This window comes from Oratosquilla oratoria, chromosome 12 (assembly GCF_046742065.1).
Source record: "Oratosquilla oratoria isolate Oo_2021 chromosome 12, ASM4674206v1, whole genome shotgun sequence".
Taxonomy (NCBI): domain Eukaryota; kingdom Metazoa; phylum Arthropoda; class Malacostraca; order Stomatopoda; family Squillidae; genus Oratosquilla; species Oratosquilla oratoria.
Genome location: NC_134788.1, coordinates 9,118,196 through 9,139,582, shown reverse-complemented (window position 1 = coordinate 9,139,582; position 21,387 = coordinate 9,118,196). Strand labels below are relative to the sequence as shown.

The 21,387-nt window shown below is 37.9% G+C and overlaps 1 protein-coding gene across 6 annotated transcripts in view; it reads right to left on the bottom strand.

The window, feature by feature from the left end:
• The window catches only part of LOC143030942 (receptor-type guanylate cyclase Gyc76C-like), a 236,981-nt gene that overhangs the window by 15,458 nt on the left and 200,136 nt on the right, over positions 1-21,387 (bottom strand). For all 6 annotated transcript variants that reach the window (XM_076194229.1, XM_076194230.1, XM_076194228.1 and 3 more), the window contains 4 exons: positions 18,067-18,265; positions 8,096-8,233; positions 6,559-6,682; positions 5,998-6,329 (listed from right to left, as the gene is read on the bottom strand). In XM_076194229.1, coding sequence (XP_076050344.1) covers positions 5,998-6,329; positions 6,559-6,682; positions 8,096-8,233; positions 18,067-18,265 — 793 coding nt within the window. The remainder of the gene's footprint in view (positions 1-5,997; positions 6,330-6,558; positions 6,683-8,095; positions 8,234-18,066; positions 18,266-21,387) is intronic.

Genomic DNA, 21,387 nt, shown 5'->3' with positions numbered 1-21,387 from the left:
AGACTTAACGCACTTAAGTCAATCACTGGAACAACATTTGGACAAAACAAAGAAACTAATATAACAATATACCAAACTAATGTATACGCTCAGTTGATGAATTATGCGAGTCCTGCATGGGCTCCTAATCTCAGTGAGACACACCACAACACCCTTCAAATCATACAAAACAAAGCCTAAAAACATACAGGCTGCACAAATACATCACCTACAGACCATTTACACCATGAAGACAAAAGTCCTCAAAGTCAAGGGAACACCTCGACATGAGAGCACACAAAACACTTGCTGCAGCCACCACAAAAACACATCACACACCGTTACAAATACTACATAGCAGAACACCCACACACACCAAGAAACATTAAAACTGGACACCCAAAGACCTTTATTACACAAAGATACTCTCTTCTCTTCCTCCACAACCACCAAATACCAGCCTCCGGAAACATATTCATAATCATAACAACTCACCGCTCCCATTAACACACTGAAATGACAACACACTGCTTGCATGCCAGACCCCCTGATATCCACCCTTCTGAATCCTCTCTCCCACGTAAGGACAGAGTCCACTTGGCCAGACTGCGATGCGGTCACCACCCAGCACTTCTAAGCTACCAGAGGAGGCTGGACGACCGTGTTGTGAACAGCTGCCCAGGGATGTAACACTTTTCACCCCATACCATACAACACATAATGGAAGACTGCATTAATACACAATCATGCACGCAAACAATAATTGGCACAAACATACATCTATAAAGGATTTTGTGGGAAAACCCAGTCTCGGTGTGGCCTTCCTTGGGGAGGGACGGGGGATGCTCGGACAGGACAGTCTAGGGAACGACAACAACAACAAGGTTCTCATCCTTCACCCATTAAACTCCGATGACAAGATTCTTGTCATTTGGTCAATAAAACAAAAGAGTGTTTGTGAGTGTATCATAAAACACCAAAATGTTTGATCAAACACAGAAAAATATGACGTCAGTCCTCGCTTCGCGAAGGCGGTGAGGACTGATGTCATTTTTTTTTTTTTTTTTTTTTTTTTTTCTGGGTGTTTGATCAACATTTTGGTGTTTTATGATTTTTTGTTTTTTTGACCAAATGACAAGAATCTTGTCATCGGAGTTTAATGGGTTCATATATGAAGGTGGAATGGGCGGGTGGATGGGGGGTGAGGTAGTATGTGTGAGCAAAATTTGACGCAGCCCGAAGGGATTTCTCCCCGTCTTCTCATTTTATGCAATGGGGGGACGGAGAGGGGGGGGGGGGAGATCGCGATTTAATGAAGCGGCCTTGCTGTGGATGTGCTGTTGAGTCTTGCGACACTGCTTCTGACCCAGGGCAGTGGACAAGGTGCAGGGTGACCCGTGTATCCAGGATGGTGCGTGCAAATATTAAGAGGGAGGGTGTTTGTCTGGTTTGAGGTGTTATCTGTGGAGTGTATTCAGGGATGGAATGGGTGGGAATGATTTTGTGCCTTTTTCTTTTTGGCTACCCCCCTTGTAAGGGGAAAAAAGCCTTGGTATATGTATGTATATATGAAGTGTTATTGTCCATGATTATTTCTATACTTTCCCATGCTTTCCATCTTTTTTTTCTATTTCTATTCATACTGGAACATGTTCCTTTTTCTACCTTATAATAATAACACATTTTCATTATCTACCTCACTTATCAGCATTTCTCTACCGATAAGTACCTTTACCAGTTCTTATTCCACACCCTTCCACTCTTCCCTCTTCTGCTGCTCTATAAGCTCACTGAGAGTGACTTTTTCTTCTTGTGCCTTTTCCTATCCTTTTTATTCATGTGTAATTTCATTTACATTTTCTTAATTTTGGCCACCTTGCTTTTTTCAATCCTCTAATTTATCTTTTTTTCATAATAATTATCTATCAATCTTTATATCTTGGTCTTCTTTTAAATTGGTCATTTCATTCAACTGATATTCCAAATGTTTTGTTCTTTCCCACTGAGTAATTGTTTGTTGATTACATTGTCTTGCTGCATTACTTCTGACATGGGCAGGTGGGGATAGTCATGGCCCTAATCCACAGGGAACTAAGACGAAAGGAAAATAAATGGGTGATGGATAGTGTGAGATTGGTGGGATGTGGATGCAAGTCTTGGCTGGCTACCTTCCTTGGAAGGAGGAAAAAGCCTTTTGATATATATATATAATATATATATATATTATATATATATATATATATATATTATATATATTATATATATGTAATATATATCTTATATATATATCTATATATACATATGCAATATATATATATATTATTGTATATATACATACATTATATATATATATCTATAATATATATATCATATATATATATATACATATATATAGATATTATGCGTAGAGTAACCACTAGGAAAAAGTAAACTAACGAAGCAGAGCGCTTTCGTATAATTACATTCTTCAGGGGGGGAAAGGCAGATACAAAGAAGGAATTATAAGATGAAAGAAACAAGGTACAGAATATATGACATAGTGAAGAGGGCATTCGGAGGAGGTAGTGGAAGAAAGTACACGTGACGGACGTTTGGGCCGTCCTGGTAGTCAACAAGTATGGGGACGTTTGGGCCGTCCTGGTAACAACAAGTTTATGGGACAACTGCTCATAATTTATATTACAATTCAAATAATTTTGAGATTTCATGAGAAATAAAAGCATATCTAATTTGTACAAACCTTGATGAAGATTTAACATTTATCACCCTAAAAGTACTAGATTTGATCAAACTGCATTCAATTAAATTTCTGGAAAAAAAAGGATTCTGTACTTATGTTGTTGTTGTATGTGATGACTTTAGCGTTATCCCAGATCAACTCCTTTGGGTGGTTAAAATGGTTCATGTGGTTAAATATACCGCTAGATTGGTTTCCCTCTCTAACATATTTCTTATGTTGATTGATTCGTGTTGTGAGTGTTTTAGCAGTCTGACCAACATAAAACTGATTACATGATTTGCAAGGTATTTTGTACACACACCCTTTATTACTATTGACAGAATTATTTATGAGCAGTTGTCTTACAGTGTTCTTATTATTGAAAACTACATTAATGTTAATGCAAAATATTCCAAATATATTACGTAAATTTAACATTAATGTAGTTTTCAATAATAAGAACACTGTAAGACAACTGCTCATAAATAATTCTGTCAATAGTAATAAAGGGTGTGTGTACAAAATACCTTGCAAATCATGTAATCAGTTTTATGTTGGTCAGACTGCTAAAACACTCACAACACGAATCAATCAACATAAGAAATATGTTAGAGAGGGAAACCAATCTAGCGGTATATTCAACCACATGAACCATTTTAACCACCCAGTTGACTGGGATAACGCTAAAGTCATCACATACAACAACAACATAACAGAAAGAAATTTAATTGAATGCAGTTTGATCAAATCTAGTAAGGGGATAAATGTTAATCTTCATCAAGGTTTGTACAAATTAGATAGTTTTATTTCTCATGAAATTTCAAAATTGTTTGAATTGTAATATAAATTATGAGCAGTTGTCCCATACTTGTTGGTTACCAGGACGGCCCAAACGTCCCATACTTGTTGACTACCAGGACGGCCCAAACGTCCGTCACGTGTACTTCTTCCACTACCTCTCCGAATGCCCTCTTCACTATGTCATATATTCTGTACCTTGTTTCTTCATCTTATAATTCCTTCTTTGTATCTGCACTGAAGATGTAATTATACGAAAGCGCTCTGCTTCGTTAGTTTACTTTTCCCAGTGGTTACTTACGCATTTGTGAACACACGCTCCTAGTGTTTTTATTGCATATATATATATATATATATATATATATATATATATATATATATATATATAAGGTACACTCAGGTCTTGTTTTTATCATATCTTCTAATACTGTCATCAGTACCTCATTCATTGTAGTGTTCCTTGTTTTTGACTGATCCATCTTTCCTATTGCATTAATGTATAATTTTGCTCAAATTAACATCCTGCTCTTGGTCAGGTTTGGTACCAAGATCCAAACTACCTCTGCCAGCTACCATATCTACTTAATCACCTGATTTATAAATCTGGATTTTCCTTCTTTCTATTTCACACCCTGTGGTCCAGCCTGGATATCAGGTACTGGCCCTTGGGGGCATACCTCCATGAGGAGGAATGGTTGTTTGTGTCCATTTGACGTTGGCAGAATCCTGTGGATAACTGCCATCCATCTTCTTGAGGTGGTGCAATCTTTTTTATTCTGACACTAGGTGAAGCTACTTGAAAGCTGGGCATTGCAGAAGCATAGCCCTGGCCACAGATCCAAACTCCTCCATATGCAATCACTACACAAATGACACGGAACACCACATACTACAATACTCCACACTAATCATCCCTAGACATCATCAGAATACATGTTCCCTGGGTGACTTGTATTTATCTAATTCTAGTATACAGGAAAGGAGCAATATTCATTGGATCCCATCTCCTACTCTCCAATCATACCAAGCCTCTAATTTATATAAACTTTCAACTTAATCTATTTTCTTGATTTCCAATTATATTTTGATTTGAATTCATGTATAGTTCAAGTTTGGGCTACCATCTAGGTTATGCTAAGTATTTATCCATCTATGAGTATATAGAAAACTGTTTCTTCACATCCTTTAGATATATGTCTTTCTTAATTTGTTTCCTAGACCTCCTAAACACCTCCCATCCTTATTCAAGAGATTTCTTCTATCAATGCTCTTTCTCTTCAATCTTTCAAGGTTGGCAGACCAAGTGCATTTCTTCTTATGGTTTACCTGCCAAGTTGGGGACCAGTTTGGTTGCTGCCCTTCATATTTTCTTGATCTTGCTTATATCCTTCACTCTGTGTGGGGACCATACCACAAACACATATTTCAACCTTGGACAGACCAGGATTTTGATCATTTTTTCATCATCTCTTTATCCACATGGTGAAAAGCCACTTTAATCTTTTGCAGTGATCTATACGTCTCTCCAACAATCCTGCTGATATCTGTCACGTGACTCCCATATCTTTCTACTCTTTTGCTTTTGTGATGGGTTCTCTTTCCAAGGAATGGCAATCCTGCTGATATGTCTGTCAGGTGACTCCCATATCTTTCTCCTCTTTTGCTTTTGTGATGGGTTCTCTTTCCAATGAATGGTTTAAGGTTGGTCTTTTGCCGCTATTGACAATTTCCAGTGTTTTGCCTTTCTTTGGTATTGAAATTCATTTCCTACTTTTGGCTCCATGCAAAAATAGTGTCTAGATCTTTTTTGCATTAGTCTACAGTCCTCCTCATTTTTCACTCTTCTCATCATTTTTACAGCATCTTCAAATATGTTGTGGACCCACCTGGAGGCTGTTGCCAGTTATCTAAGGAAAACAGATCTTCTGCAAAAGAAACCTGGAGCAACAGACTGATTGATCTACTTTACACTATTCCTTGTCTTTTTTCTTTGCATAAAATAACCCTAAGTAATCACTCTTATTACCATAACCAGTTCAGTATGAGTTAAATTCTCACACGCAGCATCAGCTGCCATATGTGCGATTCATTACACTACTCACAATATAAAATATAAAGTCACTGCTGTTTTACTCATTCTCTTTTACTCTGAATAATAATAAACACAGAAAACATGATCAAACTAGTTCACAAAATCTGGTGGTAACTCATGTACAATTACAAAAAATATATATATAATCAAGACACAAAACTGGCATTCTCGTGTACCCACTTGTGTCTCATGACACCTACGTAGGAGTCATTGTACCGAAGTGGTTAAAGGTATCACCTAGTTGACTGATCCTGCTATCAGAACTATTGAGTGAAGACATCTGTTCACAAAAATGGCTAACAACTAAGTGTATGTGTACATGTAATGCCTACATCATTATAGATACCTGTAATAAAATATATCAGTACAATATTCTCTTTACCTCTATTATGAAGTCACTATCACTCACCTTTCCATCCTACTGGCTGTATTTACTGTGTCTCCAAAGAGACAGTACCTTGGCATGGTGATTCCTACCACACCAGCAATCACAGGACCTGTATGGAGTCCAATGCGAAGTCTCAGAGTTTCTGTTGGTCTGTGTGCAATGGTAAACCTTGTTTTGACAGCTTCAAGAAGATCAATAGCCATAGAGGCCACCTCGCCTGCATGTTGTCTAGTGCGAGTAGGGAGTCCAGAGACAACCATATAAGCATCACCAATGGTCTCTACCTTGTAGACATCATAGCCTCGAATTATTTCATCAAAGAGGGTGTACAGGTCATTTAAGAAATTGACTACCTGCAATCACAAAACATATAACAATGGTAATATGGTACATAGTATGTATCTCAGCATATAAAAAAGAACCCACAACTGAGCATCATTCACAGTATGTAAATTGATTAACATTTCACACATTAAGGTATGTGATTCTCCACATGAATAGCCCACTTACAAAACAAATATATGGTAAGGTCATGAAAATACATTCACATGAAAATTAAAGCATCAACATGAAAATCAAGACCTGAATGGGTGTACTTGAAGCACTGAGAGCTGTAAAGCCGACAATGTCCGAAAAGTAAATGGTTACAGCATCAAAACTTTGTGGTTCAACAGGAATGCCTCTTGTCAGGCTTGCAGCCACTGACCTGCAACAGATGGAGAAAACTTGATTCTTTAACTGCCTGAAGTGATGCTGATTTCTCCTACCTGGCTTTCAATAAAGATTTTGCCAATATAGGGTGCATGATTTCTGCTTAAACTTTTAAATCTACAGGACATTACTGTGTATCAGTTAAGAAGAAATTCATATTAAAATACTTATGATTTATCGAAAAATACCTTATCTGAGTTCAATCATACACACATATAGCAAAAAGCCTTTTCCTTATTATAAGGAGGGGTTTCCTGAGTCAAAGCATAAATTTACCCTACACCCATCCCAGAATGGAAGCCTCACCCCAGAACACCATCAATAACATTATTTCAGACAACTATTTCTCAAAACCACTCTACAGCAAAATTAAATGGCCAAACACTTTCACTTATAAAGAACCCTAAAATTCTAGGCCTTACATTTGACATTCACGTGATCTTCAGCTTCAGCTCATTCCTAAAGTTTCTGATGTGTAGTGACTGGCCATTATATGACACATAGGCATTACTATCTGCCAGATGATTGGCCAGCCATCTTTTGGTACCATTTGGTACCACCTGTGTTGTTTATCTTATTAGTGAGATTGTGATGGGGGGATGGCATTGAAAGCTCTACTACTGTCTTATGTTATGGGAAGTGATCCGTGTGGAAGCTTACCTGAAGTAATGCAATCAAAAACTCTTTGTGAGAGGTTCATCAGAAGAGTATTTGTGGAGTATAGTGGTGTAAAACCATGTTATGTTTGGGCAAAGTTAAAAATCACTTTGACATGAGAGGCACACAAACATTTGCCACATCCTCCACAAACACAGCACACCAACTACATTACATGGCAGAACATCAAAACAACACCCAAATACTTATATCACACTCAAATACTCTCTTCTTTTTCTCCACAATCACCAGACACCAGCCTCTGGAAGTGTATCCATAATCATATCACTTACTGTTCCATCAAGGAACTAAAACACAATAGATTGCTGCATGCCAGACCCCTTGATATTCATCCCTCTGAATCCTCTCCCCCCAAGGGAGGACAGGGTCCACCTGGTCAAACTGCAGTGTGGCCACCATCCAGCCCTTCTAAGTTATAAGAAGAGACTGGATAACTGCATTGCATATATACCATAACATTATGGAAGACTGCACTGTACACAATCATGCACACCAACAACACAATATACATTCCATAAAGGATTTGTGGGAAAACCCCATTCCAGCCATGATGTTCCTCAGAGAGATGGGACTGCTTGGCCAGACAGTCTAAGGAACAACAACAACAATAGAGTTTGAATTGAAAAAGAATACACATGAGAATTACAGTGACAGACTGTACAGATTCCCTCAAATTTAGTAATGGAATAACTTGGCCTTAAAGGAAAAAGACAAAAGGAGGACTACTTACGATGGCAGCATTCTTTGCAAGAGCACATCTGCCTTGCGTTTCTCTTCTCGCAACTGTTGTGTTCGTTCAGATACCAGGCCTTCAAGATTCTTACTGTACATCTCCATCACATGCATCATTTGGTCAATAATATTTCTCCTGTAAAAAAGGGGAAATAAATGTTAAATAATCATTATAACCAATGACTATGAAAAGTGCTGGTAGAACAATGACTGGTCACAGAATCATATGGCACTACATAACACTAACTTTATATTGATATATGAATACAATATGAGATGAGGATGGGGAAGAACAGAAGAGACAGTAAATGGCAGGACAAAGAATCTAAGGCAAAAGATGGTAGAAAAGAAGTAAGCATCAGATGAATAACTGCAAAGAAGAAATGAGGAGGCATATCTCATGAATACAGTAAAGAGGGTGTAAGCAAAATACAAAGCAAAGGAGGCCAAAAGGAGATCAGATGTGATGTCAGGTAGATATCTAAAGGAGAATTTTGAAAAAAAAAAAATAAATAAATAAATAAATAAAAATATATTTTGGAAGGAAATGAAAAGAGTAAGAAGAGGTGAGTTTGGAAAAATAGAATAGGGTAAAGGGTGCAGATGGACAGATGTTAATGGAAGTGAAGATGTGAGTGGAAGATGGGTAGATTTGATCAAACTGAATTTTCATGAAAATGGCAGTTGCTGACAAGACTGACGAGTTAAACACCATATGAGGACGGAGCCTTTATTTGTACAACGTTTCACTTATTATTTGTACAACCACTCCTCATTTAATGACGACAATTCGGACCAGCGTCGCCGTTGTTAATCGAATTGGTCGTTAAGCGAAAGTGTATACATATACATACATGTACTGTATGTACAATGTCCAGCAATACATGCATCTTTATTTTAGTGTATTTTCCCTCTTTTATACAGTACATTAAAGCTTTATTTACTGTTTTGATAGTACAGAAAGCCCTCAAGTAACGCGGTGGTTAGGTTCCTGAAAATACCGTGTATGACCAAATCCGCGTATGCTGACATTCCATATTAAGTACCGGGGTATTTTTTTAGTTTCGACCATGGGCACAATATAGCAATAGAAAATTAATTATTAATTTTGTAAATTAAAATGTATCAACGTAATATGCAATTTTGTGGGCGGAAATGAAAAAAAAAACCTTGCTACAAGCAAATATGCTAATGAACAAAGTCGGTAGCATAGGATCGGGATGCCATCTTGTCGTCTGTCAATTGACGGCCTCGGTACTTCCGACAGTACCTCGCCAGGTACATTTTCTTGAAGGAATGTTATGGAGCAGAGATACAAGCATTCCTTCAAGCTGCAAGAACTTTGTATACCCCGCAAGCTGAGAGAGTGGTTGAAAAGCCCGCCAACGTCTCTCACGACAACGAAAACGAGGACAAGCAGGATGACATTAAATTTGCAGGTAATGATTTATTAAACACAGGTTAGGTTAGGTTAGTTTAGGTTAGACGAATTTATCATCCTTTCATTTCTTTGACGTCGGCAACTATCATAACAAACATGGCGTACCATTCACCCGACACTACTTCGTTACTTACGAAATCTGTTTTAGTACCTTTTTTTTTTTCGCTCACAAAATTGTATATTACGTTGATACATTATAATTTACAAAATTAATAATTAATTTTCTATTGCTATATTGTGCCCATGATCGAAACTAAAGATTTACCAATGCCGGTATATACTGTACCCCAGGTAGTTTTTGCAGCTTGCAGGATGGTAATGTAGACCTAAGCTTCAGAACACTTTACCCCACAGCTAATATCCACCGTACAAGTTTATTTATAACATCATACAAATTTGCCTCAGCCAACTTATCGTACACGACGTTGTAACATCGGGAGATTTACGTTAAATGAATATTGGTCTGCCATAAAGCCCATCATTACTCCGTGTTGTCGTTAACTGAGTAGGTCGTTAAACGAGGAGTGGTTGTACTTGAAAAAGCTGTAATAAGCGAAACGTCATACAAATAAAGGCTCCATCCTCATATGGTGTTTAACTCATCAGTCTTGATCAAACTGCTAAAAATAGAAGGGTACAGGGAAACTGATTAAGATGACAAATTTTTGGAGAATGACTGTGATGAGAGTAAAGGGAAAGGCTGCAGCATAAGAGGAGATACAAACTGCATTGAAAAGTAAGAGGACATCTGGATCAGATTTTCATGTGGAATGTCTAATAAAGGGAGTAGATACAGTGAAATACCTGGTGAGATTGTGCAATGTACATCTAACAGAAGGAAGTGTACAAGTGGATTGGAGAAGTGTACATACATTTCTGCTATACAAGGGAAATAGAGACAAGATTGAATGCAGTGGGTTTTTTTTTTAAATCAACCTGTTAAGTATTTACCTAGTTGTATTTACCTAGTTGTATTTTGCGGGAAGGGGAGCTATGCTCGTGTTGTCCCGCCTTTGTATCTTGCAGTGTCTAGTTTGTTTTTAAACTCATGAATGGTTTTTGCGCATACTATTTCATTGTCCAGTTTGTTCCAAGTGTCCAAAACTCTATGAGGAAAACTGTTTTTCTTCAGTTCTCTTCTATAGCTATGTTTTTTTATTTTCTTTCCATGTCCTCTTGTGTTTCTTTTGTCCCAGTTAAGCAAGTTCTCACTATCGAGTACCTCTGTGCCTTTCATGATTCTGTAGATGGTCAATAGGTCACCTCTCTCTCTTCTTTGCTCCAGTGTCGGTAACTCCAGTTTAGCCAATCTCTCTTCGTATGATAGGTTTGCAAGTGCAGGTGCCATTTTTGTAGCTGCTCTTTGGATTCTTTCTATTTTCTTTATATTCTTTTTGGTACTGGGGGACCACAATGTCGCTGCATACTCTAATCTAGGCCTTATCAATGTAACCAATATTTTTTTCATCATGTCTTCGTCCAAGTATGTAAACGCCACTTTTATTGATCTTAGCAAGTTGTAAGTCTCCCCGACAATTTTGTTAATCTGTATATCATAGGACAAGTCGTTCGTGATAATTACTCCCAAATCTTTTTCGGATCCTACTTTCTTTACTTCTTTGGTTCCAATTGTATATTTTCCTGATATTCTGTTTTTGCTTTTTCCAAACTCCATTATGCTACACTTCTTCGTATTAAAGTCCACTTCCCATTTCTGACTCCAGTTCCATACCCTATTTAGGTCTTCTTGCAGTGCTTCACAGTCCTCATCAGTTTCTATTTTCCTTAGTAGTTTGGCGTCATCGGCAAAGAAGCTCATGTAGCAGTTCACGTCCTCATCCATGTCATTCATATAGATAGCAAACATTATTGGTGCCAGCACAGATCCTTGCGGTACTCCACTGATCACCTCTTTCCAGTCTGAATATTTTTCTCTGAGCACTACTCTCATCTTTCTACCAGTCAGAAAGTCCTCTATCCATTTTAGTAGGTTTCCCTGTATTCCTCCTATGTGTTCCAGTTTTTTTTAGTAGTTTTCTGTGTGGTACTTTGTCAAAGGCTTTTTGCAAGTCTAGGAATGCACAATCAGCCCATCCATTTCTTTCTTGCACTATGTCTATTAGTCTTGAGTAAAAGCATATTAAGTTTGTGGAGCATGATCTTCCTTGTCTGAATCCGAATTGTCTTGGGTTTAATATGTCATTGTCTTCCAGATGTTTTACCCATCTATTCTTGATTATTTTCTCACAAATTTTGGCAATGGTGCTTGTTAGTGATACTGGCCTATAGTTGGTGGGTTCTTCTTTGTTTCCTCCTTTGTGTATTGGTACAATGTTAGCGTTTTTCCAGTCCTCGGGTATCTTTCCTTCTTTGAGTGAGCTGTTTATTAAGATGTGTATTTTGTCTGTTAGTTCTTCTTTGCACTCCTTTAGAATCCAATTTGCAATACCGTCCGGGCCATGTGATTTTCTGACATCCAGTCTTGATAAATGTTCTGATATTTCCTTTAGTGATGCTGTAAACTCATTCATGAGGGGAGATTTCTTGTTTTTGTCTATGTCACAATTCGGTATTTTCTCTCTGGTGAAAACAGATTTAAAGTGATTGTTCATGACTTCGGCCATCTCTAAATCTTCTGTGTATTCTATGTTTCCTTGGCATAGTTTCACCAATTCCTGTTTGTTTTTAAGTTTACCATTCACATACCGATAGAATAGTTTGGGTTGCTCTTTGCATTTGTCTATAATATCCTTCTCATGGTTCCTTTTCTCCTCTCTTCAGTACAGTGCAGGGTAATAACAAGAATAGATTAGGAGGGGGACAGAATAAGTAATTAGAGAAAAGGAATGTGGGTTTCAGAAAGGAAGAGGGTGCAAAGTTCAAGTCTCTGGAATAGAAGAAATATGAGAAAATACAGAATATGAAAATATGAGGAAATTTTGACAAAAGGTAAGGATGACTTTTGGGTTTTCATGAATTTAGAGAAGGCATATGACAGAGTTGACAGAGAAGTACAGTACTGTACTTGTCAAAACTATGTGGCCCCTATCCCATGCGGCTACATATTTATGATGAAAATAGGAAGGTATTTCCTGAGGTTGAATTATTTAGATAGAATGTATCTGGCAACCCCCTGCTGTCATGCTGAGCCAATAGAGTGGAATGTGAGGGAGGACCCAGCCAGTCACTCCCACACTGCCATGGGAAGAGCATTTACATGTAACCCCTCTCTTCGGGACCATGCCTTTTTTCACACTGGTTTTCTGTATATCCCTTGGGTCTGTATTATTACCATGGCCCCTACAAAGGAATTAACTAAAGTGGTAATTGCCCAAGTCATTGAATTAAAGAAGGCAGACCATGGAACTAAGGAAATCATTGAAATGTTGAAGGTGCCCAAGTCCAAATTCAAGAGATACATTGTGTGATTTCAGGAGGGAGGAGGGCTGGAGATACCATCCCAGTAACCTGGTACAGGAGGTCTTAAGAAGATTTCTCCTTCAGAGATTTTGATTTTGTTAGTGGATTTGACTCTCATGTATGCTTTATTATTTTCAAAACCATTGGAAAAGTCTTCTTAGGATGCCCTATCTTAGGTTACTGGGGTGATATCTCCAGCCCTCTTTCCTCCCAAAATTGTACCACACATCTCTTGAATTTGGGCTTGGCCACCTCCACCATTTCACTGATTTCTTTAGTTCCATGGCCTGACTTCTTTAATCCAATGACTTGGGCAATTATATCTTTAATGAATTCTTTTGTAGGGGCCATGGTAATGATACAGACCCTAAGGAAATGAAGACAACCAGTGTGTAAAAAGGCAAGGTCCCGAAGAGAGGGGTTACCTATAAATGCTCTTCCACAGCAGTGTGAGAGCGACTAGCTGGGTTCTTCCTCATGTTCCACTCTGCCGGACCAGTGTGACAGCAGGGTATTTCCAGATACATTCTATCTACATAATTTCACCTCAGAAAATGCCTTCCTATTTTCCTCATAAGCAGCTGCAAGGAATAGGGGTCGCATACTTTTGGCGAGTATTGTAGTACGGTCAAGTAAATATCAGATGGGGTATATAAAGAAACTTGGAGATCTTTGTAAACATAAGGTAGACCATGTCCTTCATTCCTCAACTATTACAAAGGATTACAAAGGCGGAGCATGCCGACAGGAGACCTTTTGATCCATATCTAGGTCGGATGCGAAAAGAAAATCATAATAATAAAACAATAAATAAAAACTATAATAATGTAAATAACAAATAAAATACATAAATAAATGCATAGGTATAGTTAAATAATAAACAAACAGGTAAATAGTAAATAATAATAAATTGACATATAACTAATAAATGAAAATCAGACAGACAAATGATAACAAAACAAAAACAAATAATATAAGATAAATTATAATCATTACAGCATCTTACTTAGGTATTTATCTAACTGATTCTTAAAGCTTCGAACTGAACTACATTGCACTACCTGTGCAGGAAGTTTATTCCATTCATTTACTACACGGTTGGCAAAGTTGTTTCTACCTACAGTACTTCTAAATTGAATCTATTTCCGGATAGTTTGAGACCATTGTTTCTTGTCTGATTCTCATTCAATGTGAAAATGTTGTCACTTTTGATGTTGTCAATTCCCTTTAAAATCTTAAAGACCTGTATCAAGTCACCTCTGAGTCTACGCTTTTTTAGGGAAAACAGATTCATGTGTTTTAGTCGATTTTCGTATGATTTATTTTTGATATTTGGAATCAGTTTTGTGGCTCGCCGTTGTACTTTTTCCAGTCTGTCAATGTCTTTAATGAGATTCGGTGACCATACAGAAACAGCATATTCCAAATGTGGACGAACTAACGATTTCTATAGCTTGTTAATGAGTGATGGACTTTTGAAATCAAAAGATTGCGCAATGAGTCCTAGAATCTTATTTGCTTTCTCAGAGGCTGAAATACACTGCTTGGATGATTTGAGGTCGTTACTGATAATTACGCCGAGATCTTTTTCACTATCCACTTTTGTTAACGAATTACCAAATAACTTGTAATCGTACTTACTGTTATTTGTACCTACGTGCATTACCTTGCATTTACTTGTGTTAAATTTCATTAGCCACTTTTCAGACCATTGCTGTAATTTATCTAAATCTACTTGAATATCTAATTGGTTTGAGTGATCATTTGCCACTCCGCACAGTTTTGTATCATCAGCAAATTTGGAAACAGTAGATTTTAGTCCATGGTCTATATCATTTATATATACTATGAATAGAAGTGGCCCAAGAACGGAACCCTGAGGAACTCCACTTGCAACACTTTTCCATCCAGAAGTTTTTCCATTTAAAACAACTCTCTGTTTTCGACCATTCAACCAATTACTAGTCCAACTTAATAGGCTACCACTTATTCCATGCAAAGCTAATTTAGTAAGTAGTCTTTCATGTGGGACGGTATCAAAAGCTTTTGCAAAGTCTAGATATATTAAATCTATATTGTTTCTTTTGTCATAATTCGAGATAACTGTGTTGTAGAACTCGAGTAAGTTAGTCACGCAAAAATGTTTCCGTCTGAAACCATGTTGGCTATCATTTATCAAACGGTTACTTTCTAAATGATGTTCGATAGCATCTCTGATGATAGTTTCCATTATTTTTCCTACGATTGAAGTCAAACTTATAGGCCTATAGTTATTTGGTTTCTTTTTGTCACCTTTTTTGAATATGGGAGTAACGTTAGCTAGCTTCCATTCTCTTGGGACATCTCGGGATATGATGGATTTCTTGAAAATTATTTCTAATGGAACAACAATCTCATTTTTCATTTCCTTTAAGATTCTTAATTAAGGAGAATGAATGTTGTGGGGACTATGGCACACAGTATCATTTGGTGCAGCAGGCAATTACATGCTACCATAACCAGGTACTATTAAACGAGGATCTGTTAAAATCTGATAATCACATAAATGTTTAGTGCCAAAAAGACACATTTTAAGGAATCTATCTACCAAGCCATAAAACAGGAAAAGCAGCTGAATGATCAGACTGGGACAGGGAGCTACCTATCATTTCCTTAATCTCATTTCTTAGAACCAAGCTAGTTTTCCTCAGGATGGACAGAGTTCAGTGATTGGTGTTGAGGTGATTGTTCTGTGATCTGAGAGTGAATTTGTTTTTATATGGATGTGTTGTGCAGTGCAGGTAATAGGCTATTGTAGATGTTTAAGTAGTCAAGTGAATCAATCACTGCCTCAAGTTTCACTAAGTGGAAGACCTGCAGCCCCAAAGCAAATGGTAATAGCCCATGGAACCTCCCACAGATCTCTCTGGGAAAAAACTTTGGACTGTTGTCTGTGTTTATATCCTATCCAATTCCTAGCAGTGAATGTTACCTGCTCTAACAGTCCAAGTATAGGTGATAGCTTCAACCACAGCTACAAGCCTCCTTGGCTCAGACTCCTCAACAGTGTGGGACTGTTTCTCTGTCACTGGCTAAAAGTTGTAGGAAGAGGAGAGTAGTCACCAGCAGTTAGCTCTCCATGTGCAAATAAGTGTAAAAAATACAAATGAAATTGATTGAGAGATCTTGGGCCCAGTCCAGAGACCGAGTTGTCATCCCCTAGGGGCTGCACCAGGAACATCTAAAGAAGTCATGTCTGGAGGATGTCAAGAAACAGTTTTTTCATGTAGATGCTAGAATTCCTAGAATAGCTTAGATGACAACAGACCAAACTAAAACCATAAGAAAATAATAAGGTATGACAGACAAAGACAGGACCCCACAACAGTATTTCTTTTCCCTTATACTACAATTAACCCCTACAGCATCAGCGGCATATGTCGTATGCTGCAAATAAAAAAAAAATGCCAAAAAAGGCATTACATCAAGGGTCAAATCCATGGTAATGACCAAGTAACCCTATCCATTGGCTATAAAAGACACTCAGAATTTTTTACTTATTAACAAAAATGGCAACCCTGGCAGCAATTTTTCAGGGGGTAAATTGGGGTATAAAATTGGCCTTTAGGACGTAATTTAGGCAACTCTGGTGTACAAAACGAAATACGAGGTGGTGAAATTGTACTTCGACAGTTAGGCAGGTACTATTTTGTGCATATTCAGATACATAGAACTGGTAATTTCACACTGCCAATTTTCGTAATAAATGCGTAATACAAAATGTGGCTGGGCAATAATGGCGTGATGGATGCTTACTAAAACATTTACCAAAACAATAAGAAACACCACAATCATCTATCCTCCATGAAATTATATATATATATATATATATATATATATATAAATCAATTTACCACATAACAAAGTGATAAATATTTGCCAAAAATCCACAAAAACTATTTATAAGCACATTTTTCATAAGTGTCAGCCTATTATGGGTGACTGTACATTGATTTGAAACATTATAAACGTAAAATTTCTTAACTCTCTGAAATTCTAACAAAGCTTCCCTGAAAAATACTACATCGTTCAACCCGTGTGAGGAGTGAAAAAAATCTACGGATGTACTACCAAACTTTCACATGTACATCTAAAAAATATTTACCCAGTTTCTCTACTTTTAGGCTAAGATGAATCAAAATAAACAAGATTTGTTGGTTTTACATCATTTTGAGTTGATTTAAGCAATAAAAAAGAAAACATTTATTTTGGCTCCAACGCTGTATGGGTTAAGTAAACAGATAAGACTAGATAAAGGGGATCACTGTGTACCTTTCTCCAAACTCTCAAGTACTTTGAAGTAACTAGAAGCCATTCTATCTTACTTCCCTGTGGCAGCCATTCTAGCATGCTCTTTTTTTTTCCCTACATGGTGGGCAAAAGAGGGAACTAGATGGTACATCATTTGCACTTACAAGCCCTACTATAACATTCAGTTTCTGAAAGGGGATGCTGCAAAATTTCACATACTAGAAAGATTACAAAGAGCGACAACCAAACTAGCACCGACTCTCGCTGAACTAACATATGAGCAGACTATCCAAACTGAACCTACCAACACTGGAACAAAGAAGAGAAAGAGGATATTTGCTGACTATCTACAGAATAATGAAAGGAATGGAAGTTTTAGACAGGAACGACCTGTTAGTGTGGGACATCGGTAAAACGAGAGGACACAGAAAAAAACTGAAAAAAGATAGCTATAGAAAAAATTTGAAAAGGAACAGTTTCCCACACAGAGCAATTAATACATGGAACAAATTAGACAACAAAACAGTATGTGCAAACACTATACAAGATTTTAAGATAAAACTTGATGCAGAGAGATACAAAGACGGGTCACCACGAGCATAGCTCCCCTCCTGTATATTACAACTAGGTAAATACAACTAGGTAAATACACTCCCATCTCTGTGAAACAATTTTAATCTCTATCTTCTGCCTAACTTGTTTACACTATCTCTACATCATCCATTATTACTCATTCACTTTACATGAGATTCATCTGATCACCGTGTACCGACAGTAAGGGGACATTGTGCCTCTCTAACTCCATATAAGCCACTCACCCTCCTTCTTTCATACACTTGAGTCTATTCTTTAGGGTCCTGAAGTCCGGCCTTTTGGAAGGGTCCTCATCCCAAGAGTCAGTCATAACTTCTCGGACAGCTCCAACATCACCAAAAGGCTTCTCAGTAAGGAGGAGTAGACTTGGTCTCATTGTGATACCTGTGGCTGTCTTGGTAGAACGGAGCTCCTGTATGATATCTGCAACAAAAGGGGGAGAAACAATTAATCTTCAGTCATTAATTTTTTACCACATTTGTATGAAAAAGTACTTGACTTTTTATTCTGGCTACCATTAGATTATTTCATTCAGTTCTGTGTAACCCTTTCAGAAGGTATGTAAAGGGTTACTTACCTTTAATACTTAAATCCAAACATGTCCTGAGCATTAATAGACTTGCAAATAAATGACTGTTCAGAAGTTAGCTCATAAAAAAGGGATCAAATGAAACAGTATGAAACTTTAATGACTAATAAAGGTAATTACAAGTAGCCAAATGAATATCTATTTTTTTCAAATAATGACATTACTTGTAATGCAAAGTGACTAGGTATGTCTCTTTCCTATCTAAACTATATGAAATTTGTACCTTGTTTTTCACCCATAAATACTACCAGTTCTTCCCTGGTGCATGCCTTTCAAGGGCATGTTACCTTATTCTATACATTCTTCTCCAACTCTATCATCCATGCACATATTTGCTTGTCAGACATCCTCACTTTCTCTTTTTCTTCATCTGCCCCATCCACCCATCTTTTCTTTGATCTACCTCTTGCTTTCATTTCCAAGGATATCTATTCTCATCCATTCTCATGACATGCTCTATTTTTCTCCAATTTCATCTGTTCCTCACTTTGTCATATTTTTCATTTCCATGTGTAATCCTAAGTATCTCATTTCCACTTCCTCCACACGTTTCTCTTTTACATTCAACACCCAGGTCTTGCTCCCATACAAAACAATGTGCACAATTATTGCTTCATAACTATTTTCATTGCTTCTAATGACATCTTTTACTTGTCCAAATCTATTCTCCCCTTTTTTTAATTTACCAGTCTTCCATTTTCATGTGCACCAATTACCAGATATCTATAACTTTCTACCTGCTCCATATTTCCCACCCTATAACTTCGTATCAAGAATCCATGTTGATTTGGTGAGGCAGGTATGTGTTTTGATTCTTTCTAGGATAATTCTTTTTACATCAGTTTAAATAAGGTTGAGAGGATTGTTCTTTGGGATACAGGGTTTGCTGACTGGTTTTAGGATGGGGATTATGTATGTTCTTTTCCAGATTGTTGGGATGCCACTGTGAGGCCAGGAATGTATGATACCTGTCAGGTCTTTTACTATTGTATACATATACCAAAGTTACAAGGGAGGTAGCCAAAAAAGAAAGGCATAAAATCCACTCCCACCCATTCCATCCCCACATACTCCACTCCCATCCACCCCCCTCCCTCTTATCTTGGATCCTCCTGGATGACAGGTCATCCCTGCATCTCGTCCACTGCCCTGGGTCAGAAGCAGTGTTGCAAGACACAGCACATCCACAGCAAGGCTGCTTCATTAAATCAGCAACCCCCCCCCCCTCTCCATCCTCTCATGCAGAAATGGAGAAGATGGGGAGAAATTCCTTTGAGCTGTGTTAATTTACTTTTCACACATACTCCCTCACCCCCACTCCCTTCCATACATCACAGCATCATCCAAGACATGATGAAAAAAATATTGGTTGCATTGATGGGGCCTAGATTAGAGTGTGCAGCGACATTGTGGTCCCCCAGTACCAAAAAGAATATAAAGAAAATAGAAAGAATCCAAAGAGCAGCTACAAAAATGGCACCTGCACTTGCAAACCTATCATACGAAGAGAGATTGGCTAAACTGGAGTTACCGACACTGGAGCAAAGAAGAGAGAGAGGTGACCTATTGACCATCTACAGAATCATGAAAGGCACAGAGGTACTCGATAGTGAGAACTTACTTAACTGGGACAAAAGAAACACAAGAGGACATGGAAAGAAAATAAAAAAACATAGCTATAGAAGAGAACTGAAGAAAAACAGTTTTCCTCATAGAGTTTTGGACACTTGGAACAAACTGGACAATGAAATAGTATGCGCAAAAACCATTCATGAGTTTAAAAACAAACTAGACACTGCAAGATACAAAGGCGGGACAACACGAGCATAGCTCCCCTTCCCGCAAAATACAACTAGGTAAATACAACTAGGTAAATACATGACCATTCTCCATTCACCCCTATCTTCTGTCTACTCCCGTCCTTCCTCAACAGATATTCCCCTCTTTCCCAATGTCCCTTTTACCCCATCCATCCATCTCATCTTTGGTTGCCCCCTCATGTTCACTCCCTCCACATCTGCCTTTCACACCTCTTTTACTAATCTTTCTTCACTCATTCTTTCCATGTGTCCAAACCATCCCAATACTTTTTCATCAATCCTATCTCCCAATTCCCTTTTCCACCCCCATTCTTTCTCCTCACCTCCTCATTTCTCACTCTATCCAGCCTAGTAACTCCTATCATACTTCTCAGGCACCTCATCTCAAACACATTCAAGCTCCTCCTTTCTTCCTCTCTTATGTTCCATGTTTCTGACCCGTACAGTGCTGTTGGCACAATCACTCCTTCATACAATCTACTCTAATCATCCATTCCCAAATGTCTATTTCTCATTACACTTTTTAATCCCCCAAGGCATTTACTCACTTCTCTCAATCTACATTCTACCTCCACCTCCACTCCTCCCTTTCCTGTCACATTCGCACCCAAGTATCTAAAACTATCTACTTCCTCTAGTCTCTCTCCCTTAATACTCACTTCCAGTCTGCTGCCACTTTCTCCCCTTGTACATCTCATCACCTTCCTTTTACTCATACCCACATTTATCTTCAACTTCCTCCTTTCACATACCTTCCCAAATTCTGTCACTAAATTCCACAGTCCCTCCTCTGATCCTGCCACAAGTACAGTGTCATCAATAAAAAACAACTGGTTTATCTCCCACTTTTCTGTTTTCTTTAACCATCTCCAATCCCCAACCCATTACCCTTGCATTTACCTCTCACACCACCTCATCCATGTATAGATTGAACAGCCAAGGCAACATAACACATCCCTGGCAAAGTCCCACCTTTACCTCAAACCACTCACTCTTTCCATTTCTGATTTTAACACAAGCTCTACTACTCTTGTAAAAACTCGACTGATCTTAAAAGCTTTCCTCTTATACCATATATCTGCAATATCTCCCACTGCCTTCCTGTCTACCCCGTCATAAGCCTTTTCCAAATCCAT